The 25,220-nt window shown below is 36.1% G+C and overlaps 1 protein-coding gene across 1 annotated transcript; it reads right to left on the bottom strand.

The window, feature by feature from the left end:
* Positions 1–320: 320 nt before the first annotated feature.
* RAB39A (RAB39A, member RAS oncogene family) lies at positions 321–23,228 on the bottom strand. The gene is made up of 2 exons (XM_074216612.1): positions 22,986–23,228; positions 321–5,250 (listed from the first exon to the last, which is right to left on the bottom strand). Exons 1-2 carry the CDS (start codon positions 23,210–23,212, stop codon positions 4,824–4,826), a joined length of 654 nt encoding a protein of 217 aa, XP_074072713.1. The 5' UTR covers positions 23,213–23,228; the 3' UTR covers positions 321–4,823.
* Positions 23,229–25,220: the final 1,992 nt, after the last annotated feature.

The raw sequence follows: 25,220 nt of genomic DNA, 5'->3' as shown, positions 1-25,220 counted from the left end.
TCTTGATTTTAAAATCTGGATCTTTCCTTTGTCTTTATTGTATTTTACCTTTTATCATACTTATATGTTTATGTCTTTATCTATTTTCTTAATTTGTAAGCTCCTGGAAGGAAGCAACTGTGATATTTTATGTCTTTGTAAAAAATGGCATCCAAGTGCCTGGCACAGTTATTTGCATACGGATGGCATTTTATTAGATACTTCCTGAATTATATTACATTAAATTTTCAGTCATTTTGAGAAATTTCTATGAAAACTGGAAGAGCTACAATTAACATGAATATTAACATGGATGTTTTCTTTAAAAAATCTGCCATCTGCAAATGCTATCATGGACAACATAGAATAGTCCTATGACAAGATTTCTTCACATTCTTTTTATTAACTTTTTTTAACAAACAACATTTACAGCACATTTCAAAGAGATTTAATAGCATATGTTCTCTTAGCAATTTTCTTTAGTCAACTACCATTTTTCCAAAAATGTTAAAATTTAGTTATAGCAAAACATCTTTTATTTCAGGATATTTGCAATGAAAACTGAATCTGCAGGAACTGGATTTAATTGTATTGGTTAAAAGTTAATATGATTAAACATTAATTCAGTGTCTATACATGTAAGACACTATCCTAGGCACAATTCAAGAGTAGACATGAATTCTCCTTATAATCTAACAGAGATAAAGCAAACAAGAATGCTAATATTTTAAATTATTCTGTATTTCAGTTCTTTTTCCTTTCAGGTGGGTAATTTACTTTTTTTCTGTCTGGTTCATTATCAATATTGATTGTCACAGCTGAATCAATTATGTTAATCTGTAATAATTATTAAGACTATTGAAATGAAAATATCAGTCATGATTCAATTTATTCTTTTGGCATTTTCTTTTGGGCTCAGAGGTGTGGTTTGCCAGTTACTTTAGGGTCCAATGGAGAGTCATAACTCACTTCCACTTAAGAGAAAGTTTCTGGAATGAATTAAATTATGAGGAAGTGTTTGAAGGAAAGGATACAGCTTGTATATGTTAAATTTCATGCCAATAGACTTATATTTGGCATTGCATTCTATTATTTTAAAATAGTAGGGCCTATCTATAGTGGTTAAAAATAGCTTTCTTCCCCCCTCAAGCTTGCATATACTCTTCATATGACTAAACAACTAAAGGCACAATTCTTTGTTAATAAAAAGCCAGTATATGCTCTGATGTATGACTGTTACAGGTCTATAATATAGACAGAGTATCAGCTCAATATAGTGAACACTGAAGTAAGTGGGAAGTCTGCTTGAATGTATTCCAAAAAACTCTATGAAAGCTGGAATGCAAAAACAAAAAACCAAACCTCTTATCAAAATGCTAGTCTTGTGGATTCAAATCTTTAATTTTATAATTATCTAAGGATCTATTGGAGGAAGTTTTTCTTTTAGGAAACTATTTTAACTCAAATAGAAAAGACTAATTTTCATCAGCACTCACTTCCCATTTTCCAAAATGACACTTGAGGTAAAGGATTTTTTGAAACCATACAATATGTTTATAAGACATTTTGAAGCATGAAGTTTTTTTTTTGAGAAGTTTAAGAAAACTTTCTTGCTATTAAGTATGCATATTGATTTAAGGGCCTTATTTATAAATCTTTATAGCAATGGATAATTATTTTGGCTCATTTATACCATTTAAAGAACTATTATTAAATGCTACCATAGTGGTCTGAGTTAATGTACCCCCCATATAAGCACTTTTCTCTCAGGTAGCATATTATTACAACATAGGGAATACCAGAACATCTGTATTTTCCTTCCTCCCTCCCTCTTTCCTTCCCATTCTCACTCTCATTCTCCATCCCTCTCTCTCCCTTCTTTTTCTTTCTTCCTTGCTTCCTTTCCTTCATTCCTTCCATTCTCATTGATCTATGACATCTAGTCATCAGAACATCATCATTTAATTTTTTAAAATGAAATGGCTAACTGACTTCCAAGAAACCAGTAGGCAAAGTAATTTGCCTGAACAAGAAAGATTCACTGGCATGACCCTTACTGACCACATCCAGACTAAGGCTATTTAAGAAAAGATCATTTTCCACACAACTAAGTTTATTAGACTTTTCTCATATATTAATAAATTATAACTGGAATTCCCAGTTTTTTTCTTCAGATTATATTGCATATTACTGTTTGATGGTAAGTGTTCCCCTATTATAGCAACATATAATTTAACCCTATTCTAACCTGCTTGTCATTGCACAACTGCAATGTATCATGTAAAGCCCCAACCCCATACAAGCAGCATGGTAGAATCAAAAGGGTACTTTCTACCCCTGGATTTTATCCAGACTCTACTAAATAACTAATGACCATGTGTGAGCCTGGGCAAGGCACTTGAGCTGTCAAGGCCTCAGTTTCCTTATCTGTTGGACTAAATGTTCTCAAAGATTGGAGGTTGTCATTCTTTTCTAGATGTAATCCTACATCATAGCCATTAATCACGGTGTAAGTCAGCATTATATTTGTGTTCTACTATATATCCAAAGCACTTTGGTATTTTGGCTGCTCATTTAAGAAGACTTAGACCTCTGAAATTGCTAATTTAAAATGTTGATAAAGACCCAACATATGAACTGGTATCAAATAAATTACTTGAAAATAAATTAAAATCATATAATATTCAAAATAGATTGTACTATATTTACTTTTGATTTTTCTGGTCTGGTATTTTTTTAAGTGGACAATTCTAGTTAAAGCATCAACTATAATTAATTTATGAATGTCAATGGAATGTAATTATAGAGATTTTCAAACTTTTGTTATGTTTTAATTCATGTTCATTTCCCTCTATCAGCCCTTATAAAAAGAATACTTAAAATAGGCCTATAAATTGTACAAACTATGTACAAATACATATAGATCTTGAAGAAAGGAAAAATCACTTTCAGCCTTCAAAAGAAAATTAATTAGTATTAATACATTAATATGCTATATCTGTACTAGCAAAGAAGACTAGATATTATCTATTCTCCAGATAATTTGACCTAGAATAAAAGCTTTTTTTTTGCTTGATAATTCAGCACGATAAAGAATGCCAATAAGTGTCAGGTCTTTTTAACTGATACACTGACAAGAGGAAAACCAGTTGGGAAAATCCTCAGTGGAGTTGTTTGAAACTCAAGTTCCTGTCAAGAAAAACCTGTTGTGGTCTTAAGAAAACTTTTAAAGAAGAAAACTCACAATAATTTAGTCAAATGGTTCAATGATTTAAATACCCTGTCCCTGCCAGGGCTTCTAGTTAGCTTGAAGTTCTGTTGGGATTTTCTGCCAACCACTTCTACAACTAAGAAGCATTTGTTTTTTTTTTTTTTTTCCAATACAGAAAGGCTGAATCAGAGGGGAAACCTCAGTGCCATGGAATTTCCTAATTATATGAAACCCAATAAGAGTTACCAATAAGTAACTTCTACTGGAAAGGGAAGGCAATGGAGGAAGGGACTGGAGAAAACAGGAGAAAACATGATTCTCAACTTTTCTGGATGACATGCACATAATTACTTAAACAGACAAAACAACTTGTAATTTAACAATAATACAATTAGGATTGCTAGAAGAAATAATTTTTACTTGTCAATGCTTTCTTGTTAACTATAGAAATGGTTGTAAAAATGCAATAAAGTAAAAAATTTCTAATTAAAACTAAGTAACTGTTCTATATACATATGTATATATATCTTTATATTTGCACACATAAATATATACACATACATATTCTTTCATCAAAATTCTCCAACTTTCACTAATGATATTGGAAGGTTTGAATATCAAATGATTTAAACAAATTTGGTTCAACATTGAGATATTATTTTATTAGAATACCCCTTTCAACATCCTCGTTGAAAAAAATGAGGTTTTCTTGGACCTAATAATAAATATTTTTTAAGCTTAAAAGTTCATTCAACTAGAACTTATGACAAAAATATTTTATATTTTATTCATTTTTGTTTTAAATTGTAGTTCCTAGTAAAAACTTCCTCTTTCAATGCAGTTTGACACTTTATCTGCAGTTTTTAATCTCAGAACAGTTACCTAGAATACTAAAAAATTAAATGACTTTTTCAGGATCCACAGCCAGTATATGTCAGAGGCAAGACTTGACGCTAGATTTTCCTGACCCAAGATACTACCCCTCAGATTTGTTTATATTGACAAGTCAGACAACAAACTGGATCCGGATCAACTGAATTTCCCCCTCATTGAAATTTACAGGTAGATCTATGATTTCATAAGTGTGGAGAACTTTAAAATATTATCATATAAAAATGTTTCCTTATGAATAATGATATATTTTCCTTTCTTTGAAATTATTGGGAATATAATAATTCTGACTATAATCTCAGCTGTCTCTATAAAACATAAAAACTATATTTCAGAATAGTGAACCAATAAAGGAAAAAATATTAATATAATATATAATTCTTCACATTCAATACTTATTAAAACATAGGAATGCATGAAAAATCTGGTCCCTTGAAAATGGACTTCTGTTTTAGTCCTAGTCAAAATCTTTGATATGTCAATTTGCTAAGTAAATATTGCATTTTTGTTTACAAATATTAATGTCTTCAAAATAATATATTTTCTGCTTTAACTATTACTATATTACTGCCTTAGTATTTTAAATGAAATATCTTATAAAAGAGGCAGAAACAATGATTAGTGATCCAGGAAAATCAATGATTTTTATGTTTCCATAGCTATCACTTTGCTCTTAATGTTGGTATTTGTCCTAAAATAAATACCTGATTTACTTATACTCATTCTGGAGCTGCTTATGAATTCAGCAAAGACATTGTTTCATAGGCTTTACTGCTTCTTCTGAAGAATGTACAATATTTGGTACAAAGCCACTTTTAACCCCTTCCCAACCATCTTGAATGCAAATTTCTCCTTTTTTAATAAGTTCATATATATCTCTTGTCAGGATTGTGAAAGATTCTTCAACATTTGTAGCATCTTTTGCTGAGGTTTCTATATACTTCATACCACAGGCTGCTGACATTTTTTCAGCTTCTTCCCTTGAAACTTGACGCTGTGACACGAGATCACATTTATGTCCCACTAACAGAAATACAATCCGAAATGGCTGCACATACATTTTGGCTTCTTCTAACCAATCTCGCACATGTTCAAAAGATCTCCGGTTTGTGATGTCAAATACCAGAAATCCACCGACTGAGTTGCGGTAATAAGATCGAGTTATTGATCTGAAAAATGAATAGAAACTTGTAAACAAAAACGTTTTCTTTTTTCTTAGCATTTCCAAACAGTATAATGTGTTTGAGTTTGCAGCAAAGCTGGGAAATGGCATAAGCAGTTTGGGTGGGAATTTAGTCATCAAAATGGATCAGTTTAACAAAAGAAAAGCATTCTGTGAGTAAAAAAGCAGGTGAGTTGCAAACAGTGTCAGAGTTTTGAAGGCATAATAATTGGAAAGACAGATTCTTATTAATGAACTTAGATGGCATTTTCACTTCAGAGTGCTTCCTAACAATTTTTCTTAATTTGAACTAGAAAGCTTAAAATGAACAATCTAGATTCACTTCTCCTTTGACAGGCTGCCATCTCCCTGGTGTAGGGCTTTATACATCAATCCTGGATTACTGTATTAGCTTGCAGGTGGGTCCCTCTGTCTCAAGTCTTTCCCCACATCAGTCTGTACTTCACTCAGCTCTCAAAGGGATCTTGAAAACACAAGTCTGACTTTGGTTTCCTACTTTTAATAAACTCCACGTCTAGGATCAAATATAAATTCCTCTGGCACTCGAAGTTCTTTATATGCTGCTCCCTCCTCCACGCTTCCCCTTTTCTTGGAAACACTTTACACCCTCTCATATTCCCTCCAATCCAGTGATGCTTTCCTCTTTGCACCATCCCTTTCTCAGAAGTTAGTACTACTCAGGATAAGTTTTGACTTAAGGAATAAAGAAGGGATTGGAATGCTCTTTGTTGGAATGCCCTCTTCTCTTGGCTTCCCTGGTTTCCTTCAATTCCTAGGCAAAAATTCCTTCTACTGTGGGGAATCCCTACTGCTGTCCCATTGATTTTAGTGCCTTCTCTGTATTGATTGTTTCCATTTTTATCCTGTACATAAATTGTTTGTTCATAGATATTTTCATGTTATCTTTCTCAGTATACCACGAGCTTTCTGAATGAAGGGATAGCCTTTTACCTTTCTTTGCATTTACTGAACTTAGCAGAGTGCCTGGGCCATAGCAGATATTTAATAATTGCTAACTGACAGAATGACAGACTTCAAAACCACCAAGTGTCTTTTTTTTTAACTTGCTGAATTTCTCTACATTAGTGTAAAATTAGACATAGGTATCAGAGGATGACATAGAGAAAAAGGGGCACAATTTGATTACAATTCCTTTTTTATTCCTTAAGTCAAAAGTTAACCTGAATAGTACTAACTTCTGAGAAAGGGAATGGTACAAAATAAACAAGGACTATGCTAGTGGCCTCAGTTTCTCATTACCTTCAGATCATTGAGATAAAAGTGTGTGCATGTGTGTGTGTGTGTGTGTGTGTATGTGTGTGTGTGTGTGTGTATACACATTCTAAACAGAAATCCATTTCTGATAGCTTATTAACAGAGTTGGGAACAAGACATGACTGACTAGTATCAGCAATTTTCCTGTCCTGGAAGCTGCCTCCACACATTGGGACTGGAATAGGATATAGTTCTGCAAGTAACTTCTTCTTACCCTGCATCCAGAGGATAATTATATGGTTATTTGAGTAGAATGAAAACAAGGAAAGGAAAGGGATTGGGAGTTGGAATAGGGTGAGAAGGAGCCCTCTGGGCATCTAAACAATATGCCTTCACATAACTTGGATTATGAATTAAGTATTCTTGGGTGTAGTGGCGTTGGAGGTAGTTGAAGTTAGGTGGTTAAATGTCCAAATGTCATAATCAAGACACTGTATTCTCCCCTTGGTTTCTATTGGTATGGGAAGCTTCAGGAATAGAATGGAATAATATATCCTAAAATAACAAGCAGGCAGCTTAGAAGTGAACTGACATCTGCATAATATTCTGGAGGATTTGAGGAATACAGATATTCAATCCATTACATAGACCACACATTTTGCTTTCATCTGAATTACTGAATTACCCCAAATTTACTAGACAATTTAGTAATTTCTGCTTTTTAGCTTACTTATATGGAGATGCCATTTGCCAATCCTGTTTGAATAAAAAGCATAAGTAGCATTATTACAGGGTGCATTCCAAATTTCTCCTTAAGCTTTCAGTATAACATTCTCCTTTCCTCTCCACAGATATCCTTACCTCCAACTTGACTGAGAAAATGCAGGCCATCTGACTGTAAGCAATTCCTTTCCTATTGTATATGTAAAATCCTCTTCCTCTTCATCCATCTCTTTCTCTTTGATAAAGTCCCTTTTCTTCTTCCCTTTAACTCAAACCTCTTGCATTTTATTCTGGAGTTTACCTATCCAGTTATTCTCCCTCCTTTAATCTCTCCTTAGTTATAGTTTTGCCCTACAAAGATGGCCAGATCTTACCTGTTTTATGAAACCAAAATCTTCAATGGATTCTGTCATCCTCTTTCCCTAACAAGCTATTCAAAAGAATAGTCTATACTCGGCTTCTTCCGCTTCTTGCTAACTTCTTACAGTCTGACTCAAGTGAAATTGTTTTCTCCAAAGTTACTAATGTATTGAGGGATTTGGCACTCCAGCCACTCAGGTTATGTAATCACAGAAAGTCAGGGTAGATAACAGAAATAAAGAGATATTAACATATTAACATAAGGGCAAAGTCAGATCAGATTTAGGGAGGTGGGGTGGGGGAAATATTCTAGCTACTTTTCATGTCATTTTAATAAACATCTTTGTTTTGAGTTGATTGTATACAATAGCTTTTTTTTATTAAAGGTAAGCTCATGCGTGGGAGCTCTTGAGCTGTAGTTTTAGGAGTGTGGACCCACAGAATATTCTATGAACCCAAATAAGCAGTAATTGTCCCCTGGGGAACCAACCAACAAACAAGTAAGTGATAAGTTATGCAAATAGCTCAGAAAGAGTATTATAGCAATTGTATCTCTATTCCTGTATTGTCTACCTTTGTAACTTCATCTACTATCTGACCAATCTTTAGAAACCCATTTGGGAAGATACTGTAATGATTTTCATTCTCCTTTTATCAAGATGAAGACATTGAGGCAAATGAAGTTAAGCCTCTTGTCCAGGATCACACAGCTAATAAAATATCTGAGGCTGGATTTGAATTCAGGTCTTCCTGATTTCTAATATGCTGCTCTATCCACTGTGCTACCTAAAAACTACTAGTCTAGCTTAAAACTGATCATGCTCAGACCACAGTCTCACAGTTTACCTTAATTTTGAAAGGCTATACATTCATTCTCTATGAAACTGCCAAAATAATTTTCCTAAGGTCCAGGTTTCTCCAAATCATTCCAATACCCAAAAATCTTCAATGGCTCCCTATTACTTCTAGGAGAAAAATATAAACTCCTCAGCTTGGCATTTAAAGCTTTCCAACCACTTAGCTCTCATTTATCTTCTAAACCTATTTCATGTTACTCCCCTCCACACACTTAACAATTCAGTAAAGTTGATCTACTTGCCATTCCCGAACAATAGCATTCCATTTCCTATCTTGGTATTTTTGAACAAGCTGTCCCCCAGGGCAGAAATGTATTCACTCCTCATCACTGCCATATCTTTCTTCCACGATGAGCTCAGATACTATCTCCTATACTTATCTGTATAAATTCCTTGAGAATTAACTTCATATCCTCAGAGCCTAGCACAGAACTTTGCACATCGCAGGTGGCTTAATAAATTTGTTGAACTTAACAGAATCCCTAATTCAAATTTGATTTGTGATTTAATGATTCATTGAATCTAGTTATGGCAGTTGTAGAATGAAAAAAAGAAATTATGAGGAAAAGAAATTAGCTATCCTTTTAGTTCTAGTCATTAATGACTGATTTTTAAAAAAGGCAAAAAAATATTTAACAATAGAATAAACTAATTTGAAAAAATTAGGATTTGTTTGCAAGGCAAATGGGGTTAAGTGACTTGCCCAAGGCCACACAGCTAGGTAATTATTAATTGTCTGAGGTTGGATCTGAGCCCAGGTACTCCTGACTCCAGGGCCGGTGCTCTATCCACTGAGCCACCTAGCTGCCCTGAAAAAATTAGTTGCTAAAGAAAATTCTTACAAAACCCACAGATGAACTTGATAATTAAAGACTACAGTTGGTTAAAAAAAACTACAAAAGATAAAAAGGTTAAAAAAAAAGACTACAGAAGGATAATAAAAGGTAAAGTTACCTTTAGTTTTTAATTAAAAAGCAACCTTGTGATTAGTTGGTTGTTCTTCATTGTTCAAAGAGGACAAAAATGATATCACTATGTTGGGGTCAAGGACAAAAATGATATTGCTATGTCGGAGTATGTTTTACTGTGGCTAAGACCAAATATGAGCTCTACCATAGGTCAAACACAAATACTCCATATAAGCATTTGGAATAGAGATATCTCCAAAGTTGTGCACCTCATGTTTCTTTTGAGCTACTGCAATTCTCCTTTCTTCAGAGAAAGCACAGACTTCTTTGATGGGCATTCATCTTGGGCAATTCTGTGCCAGTGTCTCCCATGTTTCTCAATTGTGAAGTTCTTCAGAGAGAGCTTGAGAGTAGCCTTGTAATGTTTCTTCTGACTTCTTTGTGAGCACATGCCTTGTATTAGGTTTTCCTAAGTCTTTTGGGCAAATAGTCATTTGTCTTCAAACAAAACAGCCCATCTGAGTTACACCATTTGCAGTAATGCTTGAATGCTTTGGCAGTTCAGTTCAAGAAAGGACCTCAAGGTCTTTAGTACCCTATCTTGCCAGGTGATCTTCAGAATCTTCCTAAAACAGTTTAAATGGAAGTGATTCAGTTTCCCAGCATGGCACTGACACAATGTCCAGGTTTCGTAGTCATACAATAATGAGGTCAGCATAAGAACTCTGTAGACCTTCAATCTGGAAAGCTGCCTAATACCTCTTCCCTCCTATACTTTCCTTCATAGCCACTCCAAAACTTAGTTAGCTCTGGCAATGTGTGCACCATCCTCATTATTTATGAATATATCTTTGAAAAGTAGACTGCCAAGGTGTACAGCATTCAAAATTTCTCCATTTGCTGTAATCAGTGATTCTACATATAAATGGTGGAAAACCCTGGATTTTTGGTGTGAATTGTCAGGTCAAAATTAGCACAAGCAGTGGAGAATCAATCTATACTTTGTTGCTTCTCCACCTCAGAGGATACATTGAGTGCATAATCATCTGTAAACAAAAAGTCAGACAACAACTCCCCTTCCACTTTAGTCTTGGCTTGTAGTCTTTTCAAGTTGAAGGATTTATCATCATTGCAGTAGCTGACCTTGATGTTGTATTCAGCTTCCCTGCAAACGTCATGCTAACAAGCATGGGAGTAAGCATACAACTCTGTTTCATTCCATTGGTAGCTAGGAAAGTGTAAGAGATAATCCCTTATCCAGAACCCATGCAAACATGCCATCATTACAATGATATACAATGTTGAACTTCTCTGAGTAATCAAATTTTGCCATGATCTTCTGATATTGCCATGATTTTCCATGAATAAATGATATCAGATTAATGATAAATAACTTAATGACTAGGTGCAGTTGAGACCAAAGACTATTAAAATGCTTAAAAAATTAATTCTCTACCTGCTTCCCTCTTTGGCAAGAGATTCTGATACTCTGAATTTGAAAGGCAGAACAACCCTTTAATTCCCTGGATGTTAAGGTCAGACATCTAGTTTAGACTTATCATCTTTAAGTGGACTGCCAATTCCTATGGAATTTTACCACTAGTAGATATTAGAGCAGTGTCACAAGGGCAATATTAGTATCAGTTCAGTTATTATCAAAAATCATATTTCCACCATCAGAAAATCTTAGCTCAAATTTTTAAAAACATCTCCATTTAGGATGGTGAAAAATATTCTTGTCTTCTTTGCCAGATTGAATATGATTCATTATTGTACCTAAAAAAATCTGAATAAGGCAAATAATCTTATACTATAATAATCTTATAAAGGGAACAAAACTATATAATTTAATATGTTTAAATATATCTTTTCCTCAAGCAATTTTGTCTTCATGGCCTATCATGAAATGGAGTGAGAGGAAAAAAAACACATAGTTTGGGTGAATTTGTCTTCTCAAAGGATCACTAAGCAGGAGGGAAGTTTTTAGTCAGAAGTTTTAAAGATCTAAGCTGTAATTAGTTGGAAAGACCTTTGGGATGGAAGATGAAAAAGAATGATGACAGAATAGAAGAAGGTCTCAGGTTCAGAAGAATCTGAGCATAGGAAACCACAAATCTAATTTATTTCTCTGATAATTTATTTCTCTTTTTATTCCGTGATTTTTAGGTTTAAAACTAGTTCAAAATAGCTATCTCCTGAATTCCTTTCTTGCTTCCTTCCCTCAATCTTTTTTTTTTAAGGTTTTTTTGCAAGGCAATGAGATTAAGTGGCTTGCCCAAGGCCACACAGCTAGGTAATTATTAAGTGTCTGAGGCCAGATTTGAACTCAGGTACTCCTGACTCCAGGGCTGGTGCTTTATCCACTGCACCACCTAGTTGCCCCTCTTCCATCAATCTTAATAACATCAGGGAGGTGCTTCCATGGCAAGCATATGAATTGGATTTGAGTGGAGGGGGTGGAGTGTTATGCTGAGTCACCAACCTCACTTTCTTCTCCAGAGTCATCTGGGTCCAGAGGCCACATATGGATGGGACAAGACTGGAAATGGCCCTAGTTGTGAGGCAGTCAGGGTTAAGTGACTTGCCCAAGGCCACACAGTTAGTAATTATCAAGCATCTGAGGCTGGATTTGAACTCCCATCCACCTGACTCCAAAGTCAGTGTTCTAGCCACTGTACCACCTAAAGAATAAAAACTAACGGATTAACCTTGTCCAATAGACAAAGTCAGGATTTCATTGTAAGTAATTAAGTATAGTACTTCTTTTCAACTACCTCTAACCTAAATACAATGTTCTTGAATTCTCTACCTGTGGAATCACATAGATTAGCTAACTAGTGTAATAAAATCAATCAATAGAAAATCACAGTACAAATGAATAGAGAAAACACTCTGTACTACAGATATAAAAAATAGATTTAGTAATTTATCAGTAATAAAACAGTATTTTCTAAGGTTCATTTATTTCTTTCAATATATTTCCAGCTTTATTTTTGCTCATTTTATTCAGATTGAATTTAACAAATACAATACTATCATACATAGTAGAGTAGAGAAGATTGTACATGAAACTGCAAATCTCTATTATATTCATAGAGCCTTCTTTTTTTTTCCCCCCAAACACATAATAAATTCAACATGGAACTTTCAAAGTTGTCTTGCTTGTCTGTGATTCCCTCTGGCCTTTCTGGTTCTCTTCTGTATATTTCAAAAGCATATTTCAATGACCTTCTTTCCTTTTTTGGGGGGGGGGTGCAACCTTATCTTTACCTATCTTATCCCTTCTTGCTACCCACCATTTCCTATGCAGTCTCAATTCAGGAAAAAAAAGAAGAAAAAACTTTGTAAAAATATGCATAATGATGCATGTTCATGTCATGTCCAAAAAATGAAAATCACTCTACAATTCTAGTCCATTACCTTTCTGTCAGGAGACAGACTTTATCATTAGTCTTCTGAAATCACAAATGATCATTCTATTAGCATGTCTATTCTGATTTCCTTTGGACTGTTATTAGAAGAGCGTTCAAATTGGGTATAAAAAGAGAAGTCCTCCTCTATCCCATCTTCATTTTCCTCCATTTCAGGACTAATTTCTGCTATTGAATAAGTAGGGGACCAGTTAATTCAGTCTATTTAATTATGTTTCTCCTTCCCACAAATAAACTACATTCTTTCTCTAGTCAAGCATCAGGAGCTAATTTTTTTTTTTTTGGTGGGGGGAGAAGACTAGGAAGAATATAGCTTGGGATTCTTTCCATTAAAATCATGTGACTTGGAGTCAGGAGGATTTGTGTTCAAATCTTATTCAAACATTTTTTAAGTTGTGTCACCCTGGCCAAGTCACTTAACCTCTCTGTGCCTCAATGTCTTCATCTCTAAGTTAAGGTGATCAGAGTTGGCCTCTAAGGTCCCTTCCATTTATTAATGCATGATCCTATGATACTTTGTATAGATTAATAGAAGATAATATACATATATATATGTATATATATAATTGAAGATGGCATCCAGTGGGTTCTATTCTCTCTCTTTAGCCTAGGAGAAAACTATAGATATGAAGAGGGGAAATGACAGTTCTACTACAATTCCTTTATATTTTCTTTACAGGATAGATTGCTATTTGGGTGGATGAGACTGGACTCCAATTCTAGGCTTTGTTCAAATTGCCTAACAAAGAGAGTTGGCCAAAAGGTAGGATTCCAAGGGAGAGTATTTGTCACCTTTTAGCACATAAGCTTAAAATAGTTACTTGACTAGGCAGGCTCAGGGATACTGTATTCATAACAGGCCTAGATTTCAAAATTACATTTAAATATGACATTCATGTTATTTTATTTTAATTTTTTTTAGTTTTGCAAGGCAAATGGGGTTAAGTGGCTTGCCCAAGGCCACACAGCTAGGTAATTATTAAGTGTCTGAGGCCAGATTTGAACTCAGATACTCCTGACTCCAGGGCCAGTGCTCTATCAACTGCGCCACCTAGCTGCCCCTATTCATGTTATTCTTATGAATAAGATATAAAGATATAGATTAGGTAAGAGTACAGACAGATAAGAATAAGTTTGAATGGCAAATAGAAATCATTAATGGTTTGATGTCAGTTTTTAATGTCTCTTAAAGTCCAAGTAGCTGTGTTCTGCCTTGTACTTTAACAGATTTAGATAAAAGTATAGATTAGAAGCTTCTCAAATTTTAGATGATAAAGTGTCAGAAGGGATAACTAAGACAATAGATAAGAGTCAGAATCCAAAAGGTGCTTGTTAGGATAGAACACTGGTCTGAATTGAGTAAGAGGACCTTAAATAGGGATAAATATAGAATCTTACTTTTGGGTTAAAAAAAATCTAGATACCAATGGTTGGAATTCATAGATGCTTTGAAATTAAAATTATAATATCGGGTTGCACATATGAGGTACTTAAATATTATTATTATTACTAGTAGTAGTAATCATAATAAAATCAGTGAGATCAAGGGAGAAAGATAGAAAAGACACTATAGCCTTAAGAATATAACATTGCTTCTTATTACATTGATCTAAAGATAGTCTCAAATCCAGACCATACTTTTGTACTTAATCTTTCACTTAGAAAACTTGAGTGTAGCCTATAATCAAGCTTTTAGTGCTGAGGATACAACGTAATCCTTCCTGGTTTCCCAGCAGCAGTGGAAACCATAGCAACTACTTCCTCAGCAGCACACATTAGCTAGAAAAGTCTGTGTCAAATGCTCTGGCTGCTCATGCAGAAAGGTAAGGGAGACTCATCTCTTCTATCTTTGCATGCTTTGAGGGGATTGCTGGAATCTCTGTCCTTAGTACCTCAGGAACAAGGATCTTGTGAAGTCTTCCAAGGTTAGAATGGATAATGGGAGGGGATCCTTGGGACTCTTTTTCTCCAAAGAGTTTTCATTTTTAATCCCTGCCTTGGGATTTGGACTTCTTATAGCTGCAGATATAGTTAACAAATAAGCAGGAGAAGGAAGAACAGGTAGATACACAGAAGAGTGGGGTTTACAAACTTTGCGAATGAGTAAGGAGCCACTATCCTAAGAGAGAGGAAGAGGGGGAAGCTGTAAGAGAGAAGATGAGCAAAATTTACTGGTATTAACTTTCTCATGAGTGACAAAAATTTCTAAGTACCATCTATTTAAATTTGGATATTATAGCAAAAATTATATATATATACATATATATGTTTCTATTTTCAACTAAAATTTTATATCAATGCCTCATAAAAAGTTCTCAAAAGCTGCACAAGCAGTGCAAGTTCTTGAGGGTCCCATTTAGCTAGAAGGGCTTTGACTATTACATATTCTATGTCTGTATTCCTTAATTGGAGGATAAGCCTAAATTTGGAGACTCTTCATCAAAGACTTGGGAGTGGGGTGATAATTGGCACAGTAATTTAAAAAGATAGTTTTCTAAATAAAGAGCATAGAGGGATGTAATCTACACTGGCTAATCTATGCCAGTAAAAATCATATATCATGTATTTAGTTTGAAAGAGAACTTAAGAGACCATCTAGTTCAATCTCTCATTTTATAGATGAGGAACTAGGGTCCAAAAAAAGCTGAGTACCTGCCCAGCTTACTTCATTTTTCAAAAAGGATTCATTTTAGTGATATAGCCTACATTCAGAATCACCTTATATTTGAACCGTACTTGAATGTCTATCTTTCCCAATCTTCAATTTACAAAGTAGACACTAAATAAATCAGTAGATGCAGATGAATGAATATATTAACAGGCATTTATTAGCTATCTACTGACCAGGCAATGTAGTAATTAAAGGGATACAAATACAAAAGTTTGACAGTACCTGACTTCAAGGAGCTCACATTCCATCCTAGGAGGAGATACAAAATAAATGAGGCAGATAGAAAGGTATGTTATATAGAATATGAAAGAATTGAAGAAATAGGTAAAGAAGAGATAGAAGAGGAAGAAGAAGAAGAAGAAGAAAAAGGTGAAGGATAGAAAGTGACAGAGACATGGTATACAACTGGAAAAACAGTTTTAGTGGCAAAGATATAGATGGAAAGATATTCAGAAAAAAACAAAGAGACAGAGGGAAAGATAAAGGTTGGAGAAAGATGTGTAGACAGAAGGAAGAAAAAAAATCAGGTTTTGAGGAAAGTGTTATTTGGAGGTCATACCCTGTAATTTCAGTTAGCCTAAGACTTCAGCCTATCATCACCTATTATTTATTACTCTTTGGAAAGTTGATTATCCAGAATTTGAACTTCTTTAACAGCTCTAAAATTCTGAGGTTTGGAGGCTCTACTCAAAAGGAGTTAAGGGCAGCTAGGTAGTGCAGTGGATAGAGCACTGGCCTTGGAGTCAGGAGTACCTGGGTTCAAATCCGACCTCAGACACTTAATTTAGTGGTTACCTAGCTGTGTGGCCTTGGGCAAGCCACTTAACCCCATTGCCTTGAAAAATCTAAAAAAAAAGGAGTTAAACAGTGTAGCTTATTAAGATAATAAGATTATTAAAATGATTAAGATTATAGTTTGTGGCATTTTCTGTTATATTCCTGACCCTATATGACCGTAATCAAGCCCCTTAGTTTCTTAAGCCTCAGACAACTTTTTAATGCTATATATTTAGACCAATGAAATTGCCAAACCTCCAGGCACTGGTGCTCTTCTCTGGGCTACATATAGAGAATAGAGAAGACTAGAGCATCATTATCCCAAGGCTCCACATATGATATCTCACTTTATCTTTAGTATTTCCTTACTATCTACATTTCCCCAGAGGTTTCCTATATGAAAAATTCAAATGCTGTATTATTACATTTGATAATCTTCATACTTTTGAGCCTTCTAAAACTACTTCTACTATATTGAATAATCTTCTTGTTCTCTTTCCTAAATTTTCTTTAATTTTTTCTCACATTTGAATTTTTTCTTTTATTCAAGTTCCTGTGTCCAATAATGTTAATTTAAACTTAAATAAGAAAACCACAGGATTTATGTTTAATTTTTAAAAACATTGTATTGGTATATTATAGTATATTTCTGTTTTCCAATGTTAAGGATGCAATATGGTTTAGAAGAAAGAGATATGAATCTGAAGTTGTCAAATTTAATTAATAATGTGGAGCATTATGTGTTGTTGAATACTAACTCTGACTGTTCTTAGCTGTATGATACTGAGAATGTCATAATTTTTTTGTAGTGGTGGTAATACTGTATGTGGCCTAGAGCCAGCCAAGAATGCTGGACCTGGAATCAGGAAGACTTGAGTTCAACTTTGATCTCAGATACTTTATAGCTGTGGAGGCAAGTCCCTTAATCTCTGTTACCTCAGTATCCTCATCTATGAAATGGTGATAATAAATAAACCTATTTTCCAGGATTGTCAGGATCAAATGAGATTATATTGGCAAAGTGGGCAGCAGAGTGCCTGGAACTAATAAAATTTAATAAACTTAATAAAATTTTGTTTCCCAACCTTTCCACCCCAAGTGGCTGATTGTTATGAACTTCAGGTTCTGATTAGATGTGTATGATGCAATTATAAGATCATACCCCTATATATATAGGAGGATGCAACTAAAAAGAGAGCTATTTTCAATAAAGCATGCATATGCATAAATACATAAAGCTTTGCTTGCTTCTTTTATTACAGAATTTAAGGTGGTCTTACAGCTATCTCTTCCCTCCCCTTCCCTCTTAACCTCCATTCCCAGGCTATATCTATATTATATCTATATCTATCTATATCTATATCTATATCTATCTATATCTATATCTATATCTATCTAAATCTAAATCTAAATCTATATCTAAATCTATATCTATATCTATATCTATATCTATATCTATATCTATATCTATATCTATATCTATATCTATATCTATATCTATCTATATCATCTCTATCTCTATCTCTATCTCTATCTCTATCTCTATACCTATATCTATCTATCTATCTATGCAAAGCCATGCAAAGTGTTTCTCAACATATGTTCTAATCACTAATCACATGCTCTCATCAATTAAGATATTTAAGACTTTCAATTAAAAAATCTAGAAGAGACAAAGAGGCAAAAAAGATGCCTTTTCTCTTCATCAATTAAACTGTTAGAAAGTTCTAAGTGGAGATTAAGAAGCAGAGAATCAAAGATAGCACCCTTGAAGCAGGACCCCTGAAGTATAATGGCACAAAGATTGAGCCACTGTTTACAGCCTTTTCCCATGGAAGACTCATCCTTTTCAGTGACACAGGACTAGAGAGACCCTGAAAACATATGCTTTGCAGGGAGTATTGGAAATTCATGTATGAGGAGCCAAAGGCAACAATATCTAATTCTAATTAAGGATCAACCTGCTGTGGAGCATTATATGTTGTTTAATTAGAATAAATCAAGACTATATAAGTGAGTTCATTGCTTTTTTTTAGGTTTTTTTTTTTTTTGCAAGGCAGTGAGGTTAAATGGCTTGACCAAGGCCACACAGCTAGCTAATTATTAAGTGTCTGAGTCAGGATTTGAACTCAGGTACTCCTGACTCCAGGGCTGGTGCTCTATTCACTGAGCAACCTAGCCTCTCTCATTGCTTTATTTTGGTGCTGAAAGGTGTACAGAATTTTTCACTGCATCCAAACTCTGGAAGTGGGAGGGCCTGATGACTGCTCCCTAGGTTGAATATTAATCTCCTTGGTACAGTGAAATGAAATAGTCTCCTGCCTCCTCAAAACTCTTTTCTGAGCCTTAGGTAAAATATGAATAATAAAATACTTCTACCACCTACCTTACAGGGTTGCTTTTAAATGCTTTTAAGTACTACATATTAGGTGAGTTATCTTCCTATAGTAAACTTTCCCCCATAAGTTTTCTTTTTTTTTTTTAGTCTTCCATGTTAGATTAGTTTTAAAATTGACAACTGCTAATAAACCTTCAAACATGATAGTCAGCTTAAATGAATCCATTTTTCACCAACTTAATACCTTCCCTTGTAATAAAATTCACACTCCTTTCTATTATTTAATCACAAATACCTCTCATTTCTTTGACTAAATAGAAAAATGCTTTCACAATAACTTTTTTCATTTTGATTTTATTCCTATTTAATATGAAAATAACTAAAGTGTTCTAGTGTATGAAATACTTGAAACTAGTTCTTAAATATGTATGCATTACATTTTAAAGACACAATATTGATAATATCAAATTAATAAAATATTCTTCTCAAAAAGTTTTCTTCATGGGAAAAGTTAGGTAGGACTGGTTACTGAAAAAAATCTAGGAATCAAATCAAAGCATTTAACAGCTCTTTTGTCTTCATGTCAAGTAGGTTTTTAAAGTGAGTTTTTTAAAATTGTATTCTTCTTCATATCACTGCAATTTAACCCATAATGGTAAAAGTTCAGGAGTAATTTTTTTAAAATTATCACCATGTCAACTACTGAGTAGTTAGTGAAAGAACAGCTAAATAAATAACTGTCATTATCCTTGATTCATACCTGGTTTAGATTACAAGTGAAGGAATCTAGTAAATGAGATCAGAATAATAGAATTTTAGAGCCAGACCACCTAAATTAATTCTAAAATGAAAAAACTAAGGTCCATAGAAGCTAGTTTCATCAAGCTTGACCTTCTGAAAAGGCTGAAAAATTTCTTTCAATGAATTATTAGTGCTCCATATATAACTCTTAATAATTCATAGCATGTTAGAAGTGGAAAAATCATTAAAGGCACAGAGTTGTAAAGTCACTTGCTTCAGAGCTAGAACTAGATCTTAGATCTTCTGTCATCTGGGTCAGGATTCTTTGTTTACTCTCTGTCAAAGGTCTGGCATTTATACAGGGGAAAGTTTAAGCTAAGTAGCCCATTGGATATAGAGCACTGACCATGGAGTCAGGAAAACTTCCTGAGTTCAAATACAGCTTCAGATACTTACTAGCTATGTGACCTTGGCCAAGTCACTTAACCCTGTAAACCTCAGTTCTTCATTTGAAAAAAAAAGGAAATAGCAAACCACTCCAATATCTTTCCCAAGAAAACTCCAAATGGAGTCAGACAGAGCTGAAATGTCTGAACAACAAACAACAAGGGCTAATCAGCTCACACATATCCATTTCAGTTCAATAGCTCCTCAAGGCACTGTGGATACAAAAATAAAAGCAATCTATCTTTAAGGAATTTGCATTGTACTGGGGATACAAATGTAAATTCAAATCTTAAAAAGGGCGAAGATGGGGAGAGCATAGGATGAGAGGCAGGGAATCAGGACAGGTATCCTGTAGGTTGGAGCACCCTTGGAAGAAATTAAGGATTCTAAGAGGCAGAAATGAGGAAAGTGCACACTCTAGGTATGGGACAGCCTATGCAAAGATATGACATATGGAATGCAAACTTTGGAGAACAGCAAATAGATCCTTTTGACTATTGTGCAGAATATGAAGAGAGAGTAATGTTATTTGTTCTACAGTTTAACCTCAGAACTGAGACTATAAACCAAAACCTTCAATCATGAGCTTAGTGTGCTCATATGGAAGCTGATCTCATCTATAGAGGATGACAGCATAGAGAGATGTTAAAAAAAAAGAAGACATCATTTAAAACTCTATGGAGGATGACAGTCTATTGGGAGGTTAGGAAAAAAAAAAGACATCATTGGAAAATTCCACTCCTATAACTCTATCATGTTGTTGAATATATGATTCACATGACAAATATCTCTTTGCATGAATTCAATCAATGATGCTTATCTTTCCCTTTCCCAAACTTTCTAATCATTTCTCTTCATTTCCTTCTCCCCAAAATATACCTTACCCTAATAATATTAAACAAATGTTGTTATATTTGTCTAAAGTAGTAGAATGATATAATGCAAAGATTAATGGATTAGGAGTCAGTAGCAGGAAGAAAGCCCTAGGCAGGCTTCAAAAATTGAACTTTTAGTTTTGTTTCTCTCTACCAGAGATTTTGAATCTTCAATGTAATAAAGAATATTCAAGCTGCAAGCAATTTCATAAATTATTTAGTTCAACCCACTTATATAAATGTGGAAATTAAGACCCACATAGGCTAAAATGAATAGCAGAGCTAGGATTCAGAGCCAAGATGTTTTACCTCACATATACTACCCTTTCCACTATGCCAGGATGCACATCTATCACAATGACTGGAATTTTCTGGCATTAAAAAATAAATTTATAAAAAAAAGCAACATTAAAGGTTCTCCCTTATAAGCACTCCTCTACCCACTCTGGTCTTTTAGTGAATCCTAGATCTAGTAGCTTACTTTAGACATCTGAAAAATCTTTATTGATGGGTTGATTGATCTGGAGATTTGGTTTACAATTGTCTGACTCTTGACTCTGTTGGGGCTTTTTTGAAAGCAAAGATACTGAAGTGGTTTACCATTTCTTTTTTCAGTTTATTTTACAAATGCTGCAATAGAGAGAAGTAAATTGGATTAAGTGACTTGCCCAGGTTCACACTGCTAGTAAATGTCTGAGGGCACATTTGAATGCAAGTTTTCCTGAGTCCAGAATCATTGCTCTATCCAATATATCCCCTAAGTATCTTACTAGCTGTAACTCTAGGAAACACATTTAACCTTTCTGGTTCTTGCTGGGCATTAAGCAAGAGAGTTAGTTTGGATCAACTCTAAAGTTTCCCTAGTCTAAAATCTTATCATTTTGTAATATTTAGAAAAGAAATAAATTTGTTTTATCTTTTTTTGTTCCTGAGAATTTTAGCTGTGAAATCTTGAGCAAACCACTCAACCTTTGTTTGAGGATAAAAACAGTAACTAACTCTCAGGGTTATTGAGAAGATCAAATGAGATAATAATTGTAAAGTGCTTATCAAAAAACACATAGTAAGTGTTATATGAGTGCTAGCTACTGTTTTTGAAAGCTTTCATTTTAAGTTTGAAAAATCTATTTTTCTTCATTCTTTCATATATATATATATATATATATATATATATATATATATATATATATATATGAAGATACATTTTTTTTTTGCAAGGCAAATGGGGTTAAGTGGCTTGCCCAAGGCCACACAGCTAGGTAATTATTAAGTATCTGAGACCGGATTTGAACCTAGGTACTCCTGACTCCAAGGCCGGTGTTTTATCCACTGCACCACCTAGCTGCCCCGAAGATACATTTTTAATAGTCTACTTTTACCCAAGAAATTTAAATTCTAAACATTCAAAATAGAAAATCAAAACAACTGAGAAATCTCTAAATATCTCCTTTCCTTAAATAGCACCTCATCAAAGCTCCTGAAAACTTTTCAAGTCAATTCACTCCTTTTAAAAAAAAAACCTGAGGTGTGTAGTTCCTTCCCTTAGGTTTTCTCCAATTTTGTGGAAGATGGCACTCAAATCTATCCCAGTTTTCACAAGATCATAGATTGAGAGCTGGTAGGGACATTAAGAAGTTATTTGGTATCTCCCTCTCCCCTCCATCTCACAGACGGAAAAACTAAGACTCAGAGAAGTGAAGTGAATTACCCAAGGTCACACATGTGACTTGTATCCTGCGGAAGAACAGGAACCCATATTTGTCCTCCCATCTCACAAATGGCAAAACTAAGACCCAGAGGAGTTACGTGAACTTGCCGAGAACACACAAGCGACACACATCCTCAGGAAGAATTTGCACCCACTTTTGTCCTGTGAAACCACAAGCACACCATCTTCTGAAGTACAGAGATGCTCTAGTAAGCAAGCATCACCCCATTCATCTCCCTCCTGACGGTACTCAATGATCTCATACAGTCTAACTGGGTTGGAACAGCTTTTGCTGTAAATCGGACAAATGATGATTAAGAGCCTACTATCCCCAAGGGACAGGGCTCCACCAAACCTAGCTATGATGTCTATGATGGAGAAGGGCAGATGACTGACGGGGTATGGCAGTTTGGGAGGAAGAAAAGGGGGGCAGGGGACGAAGGGTTACAAAGGTCAAGGGGGAGCCGGAGCGCTGGAGTCGGGGTGGAGGGAGGTCAAACAGAGGGGCTGGAAGGTGGGCAAAGGAAAGATGAGGGGAGGGACGGAGTGAGCCTGGGGCGGGCCTCCTCGGCAGAGGCAGGGATCCCGAAGAGGGGAGCGAGAGTGGGCAAAGGGGAAGAAGCCCGAGGCTCGGCGAGGCAGCCCGGGAGGCCGGCCCGGGCGGCCGTACCTGAACCTCTCCTGCCCGGCCGTGTCCCACAGCTGCAGCTTGATCCTCTTGCCGGGTTCAATCTCCAGCAGGCGGGAGAAGAAGTCCACGCCGACCGTGGGGTCGCAGGCTGGGGACAGCACCCCCGGGAAGCGGCCCTGCGTGAAGCGGTGCAGGAGGCAGGACTTGCCCACCGTGGAGTCGCCGATCACGATCAGGCGGAACTGGTAGATCCAAATGGCCTCCATGGCTCACATGCCGCCCGGGCCGGGCCCGGAGGAGCTGTCCCTTCAGCACCACCTCCAAACCTGGGCTCGGCCCCGGAGCCTAGGGCGGGGCCCGGGCCGGGGCCGGGCGGGGCGGGCGGCCTGGGGCGCGGGCCCCGGGCCAGAAGCTGGGCTCCCGCGGGCGGGGCGGGCGCGGCGCGGGGGGCCCCCGGGAGACGCCCCGGGCCGCAGGCTGCTCCCTCGGGGCTCCGGAGCCCAGGCTTCCCCCCTCGGGCGAGGGAGCGGAGCGGGTGGAGCCCGAGCCCGGAGTGACGGCGGAGACGACCAAAGAGAAGCGGGCAGCGGGGGCCGCTCCCGCCAGCTCCGGGCCAATGAAAAGTGAGGCTTCTGCAGGTCCCAGGCTGGGACTCGGCTCAGTTCGGGCAAAGATCGATGCCGAACCGGTTTGCTGAGCAAGCTTGCAGTAGAGCCGACCCCCGACCGCGAGACCCGAGTTCCAGCGCTGACACACAGACACTAATTAAACTACTCTGCGAGTCATTTGTCCTCTCTCAGCCTCAGTTTCCTCGGGGACAGTCATTGGGGAATTCAAAACAAGAAGCAAAAATGTGGCATGAATCTCCAAATAAGAGAGACTGCGATCAAGATTCGCTAACCCTGGTTTTTTTTACTTCCCGTTTTTCATATCTTCTTGTCGCAATTTCCTTCCCTTTCTCTTATAAGGACTTTCCTACCAGGAACTCCCTGGGGTTTTGCATTCTTACGGGGTGAGGCGGGGGAAAGAACCTTGCTGTGGTGTTCAGAGAGCTAACCCTAGAGGCAGTAAGAAGACCCCAGGTCCAAGATCCTCCCTCTGACACATACTAGACCTTCAGCCAACTTCCTTAAGACTGAAAAAAAGCAGAATAGAGGTCAACCTCACCAGAAATTCCCTTCTCATGAAATCACTGATTTGGGAGTTGGGGAAAGTGCTTAAAAATGGAAGAAAAACTAACTGCTACTTGCCTTAAGTGAGTCGCCACCTGCTTCAGGATGACCATTGATAAGACTATTTCTTCCCCCATTTCCAAGCAGCTATTTCCTCCTTTCCTGCATTCTTTGTCTCCAAAAATCTTCCTCCTTTAAAAATAAAACTCTTTGAGGGCTGCCTTTATTACTGTTCATTTCAAGCTAGAAGCCTGGAACTAAGTACCTAAGAAAGTGCACTTTCAAACTGGCTAGATGCCCAGCAGATCCATTTAGTCGATCCCTTCTACTCTCTCCATGTTTGTCCCAAACTATTCCTTATCAAAGCCCACTGACCTTTTTACCCTAGTAGGAACACAGTTAATTAATAATAATAATAACAATAATAATGATGATGATGATAGAGTTAAGAGGAATAGAGTTCTCCAAGGGCAGACATTTACTATCACTCTTCCTCCCCATTCTCACCAAGTGCTTCAAATGCCCAATTCAGTTGCTCTGTGGGCTGACCCAAACCTGAAAGGGAGAAATGAGAACATGAGACATTGAGAACCCAGAATCTGACTTAACTGAACCTCCAAAGTCATCTGGTTAATTCTTTTTTTAAAAATCAATCAATTAATTAATTAATTTTGAATTTTACAATTTTCCCCCAATCTCCCTCCCTCCCACCCCATTTTGCTAATTCTGAAGCAAAAAGTTAATTATGTTTACAAATCTTCCAAAAGTGAACATTCTAATTTCTACTGAAGCTCTGATACTTAAAAAACCCCACAAATTCCATTGATGAAAGGAAAAATGTTTTAGGATGGTCAAGACTAAGATTCAAGAGTGTGATTGAATTCACATAAAAGACAACTGGATTCAGAAGCACTTAGGGACAAAAAAGATTTATTCTCTTAAAGTAATAAAGCAAAGGAATTAAACAGTGAGTGAAATATTCCCAATAAAAACATTTCAGCATTAATATTTCTAGTGAAGTCCTCTCAGCGTTAAGAAATATTAAAGAAAGAATATATTATTCTTAAACTATTTCTAGAAGAAAGCCTCTTGTATTCCAAAC

Source organism: Macrotis lagotis, chromosome 1, assembly GCF_037893015.1.
Source record: "Macrotis lagotis isolate mMagLag1 chromosome 1, bilby.v1.9.chrom.fasta, whole genome shotgun sequence".
In the NCBI taxonomy this organism is placed as follows: Eukaryota; Metazoa; Chordata; class Mammalia; order Peramelemorphia; family Peramelidae; genus Macrotis; species Macrotis lagotis.
Note: the sequence above shows the minus strand (reverse complement) of the source record. Positions and strands in the feature narration are given on the sequence as shown.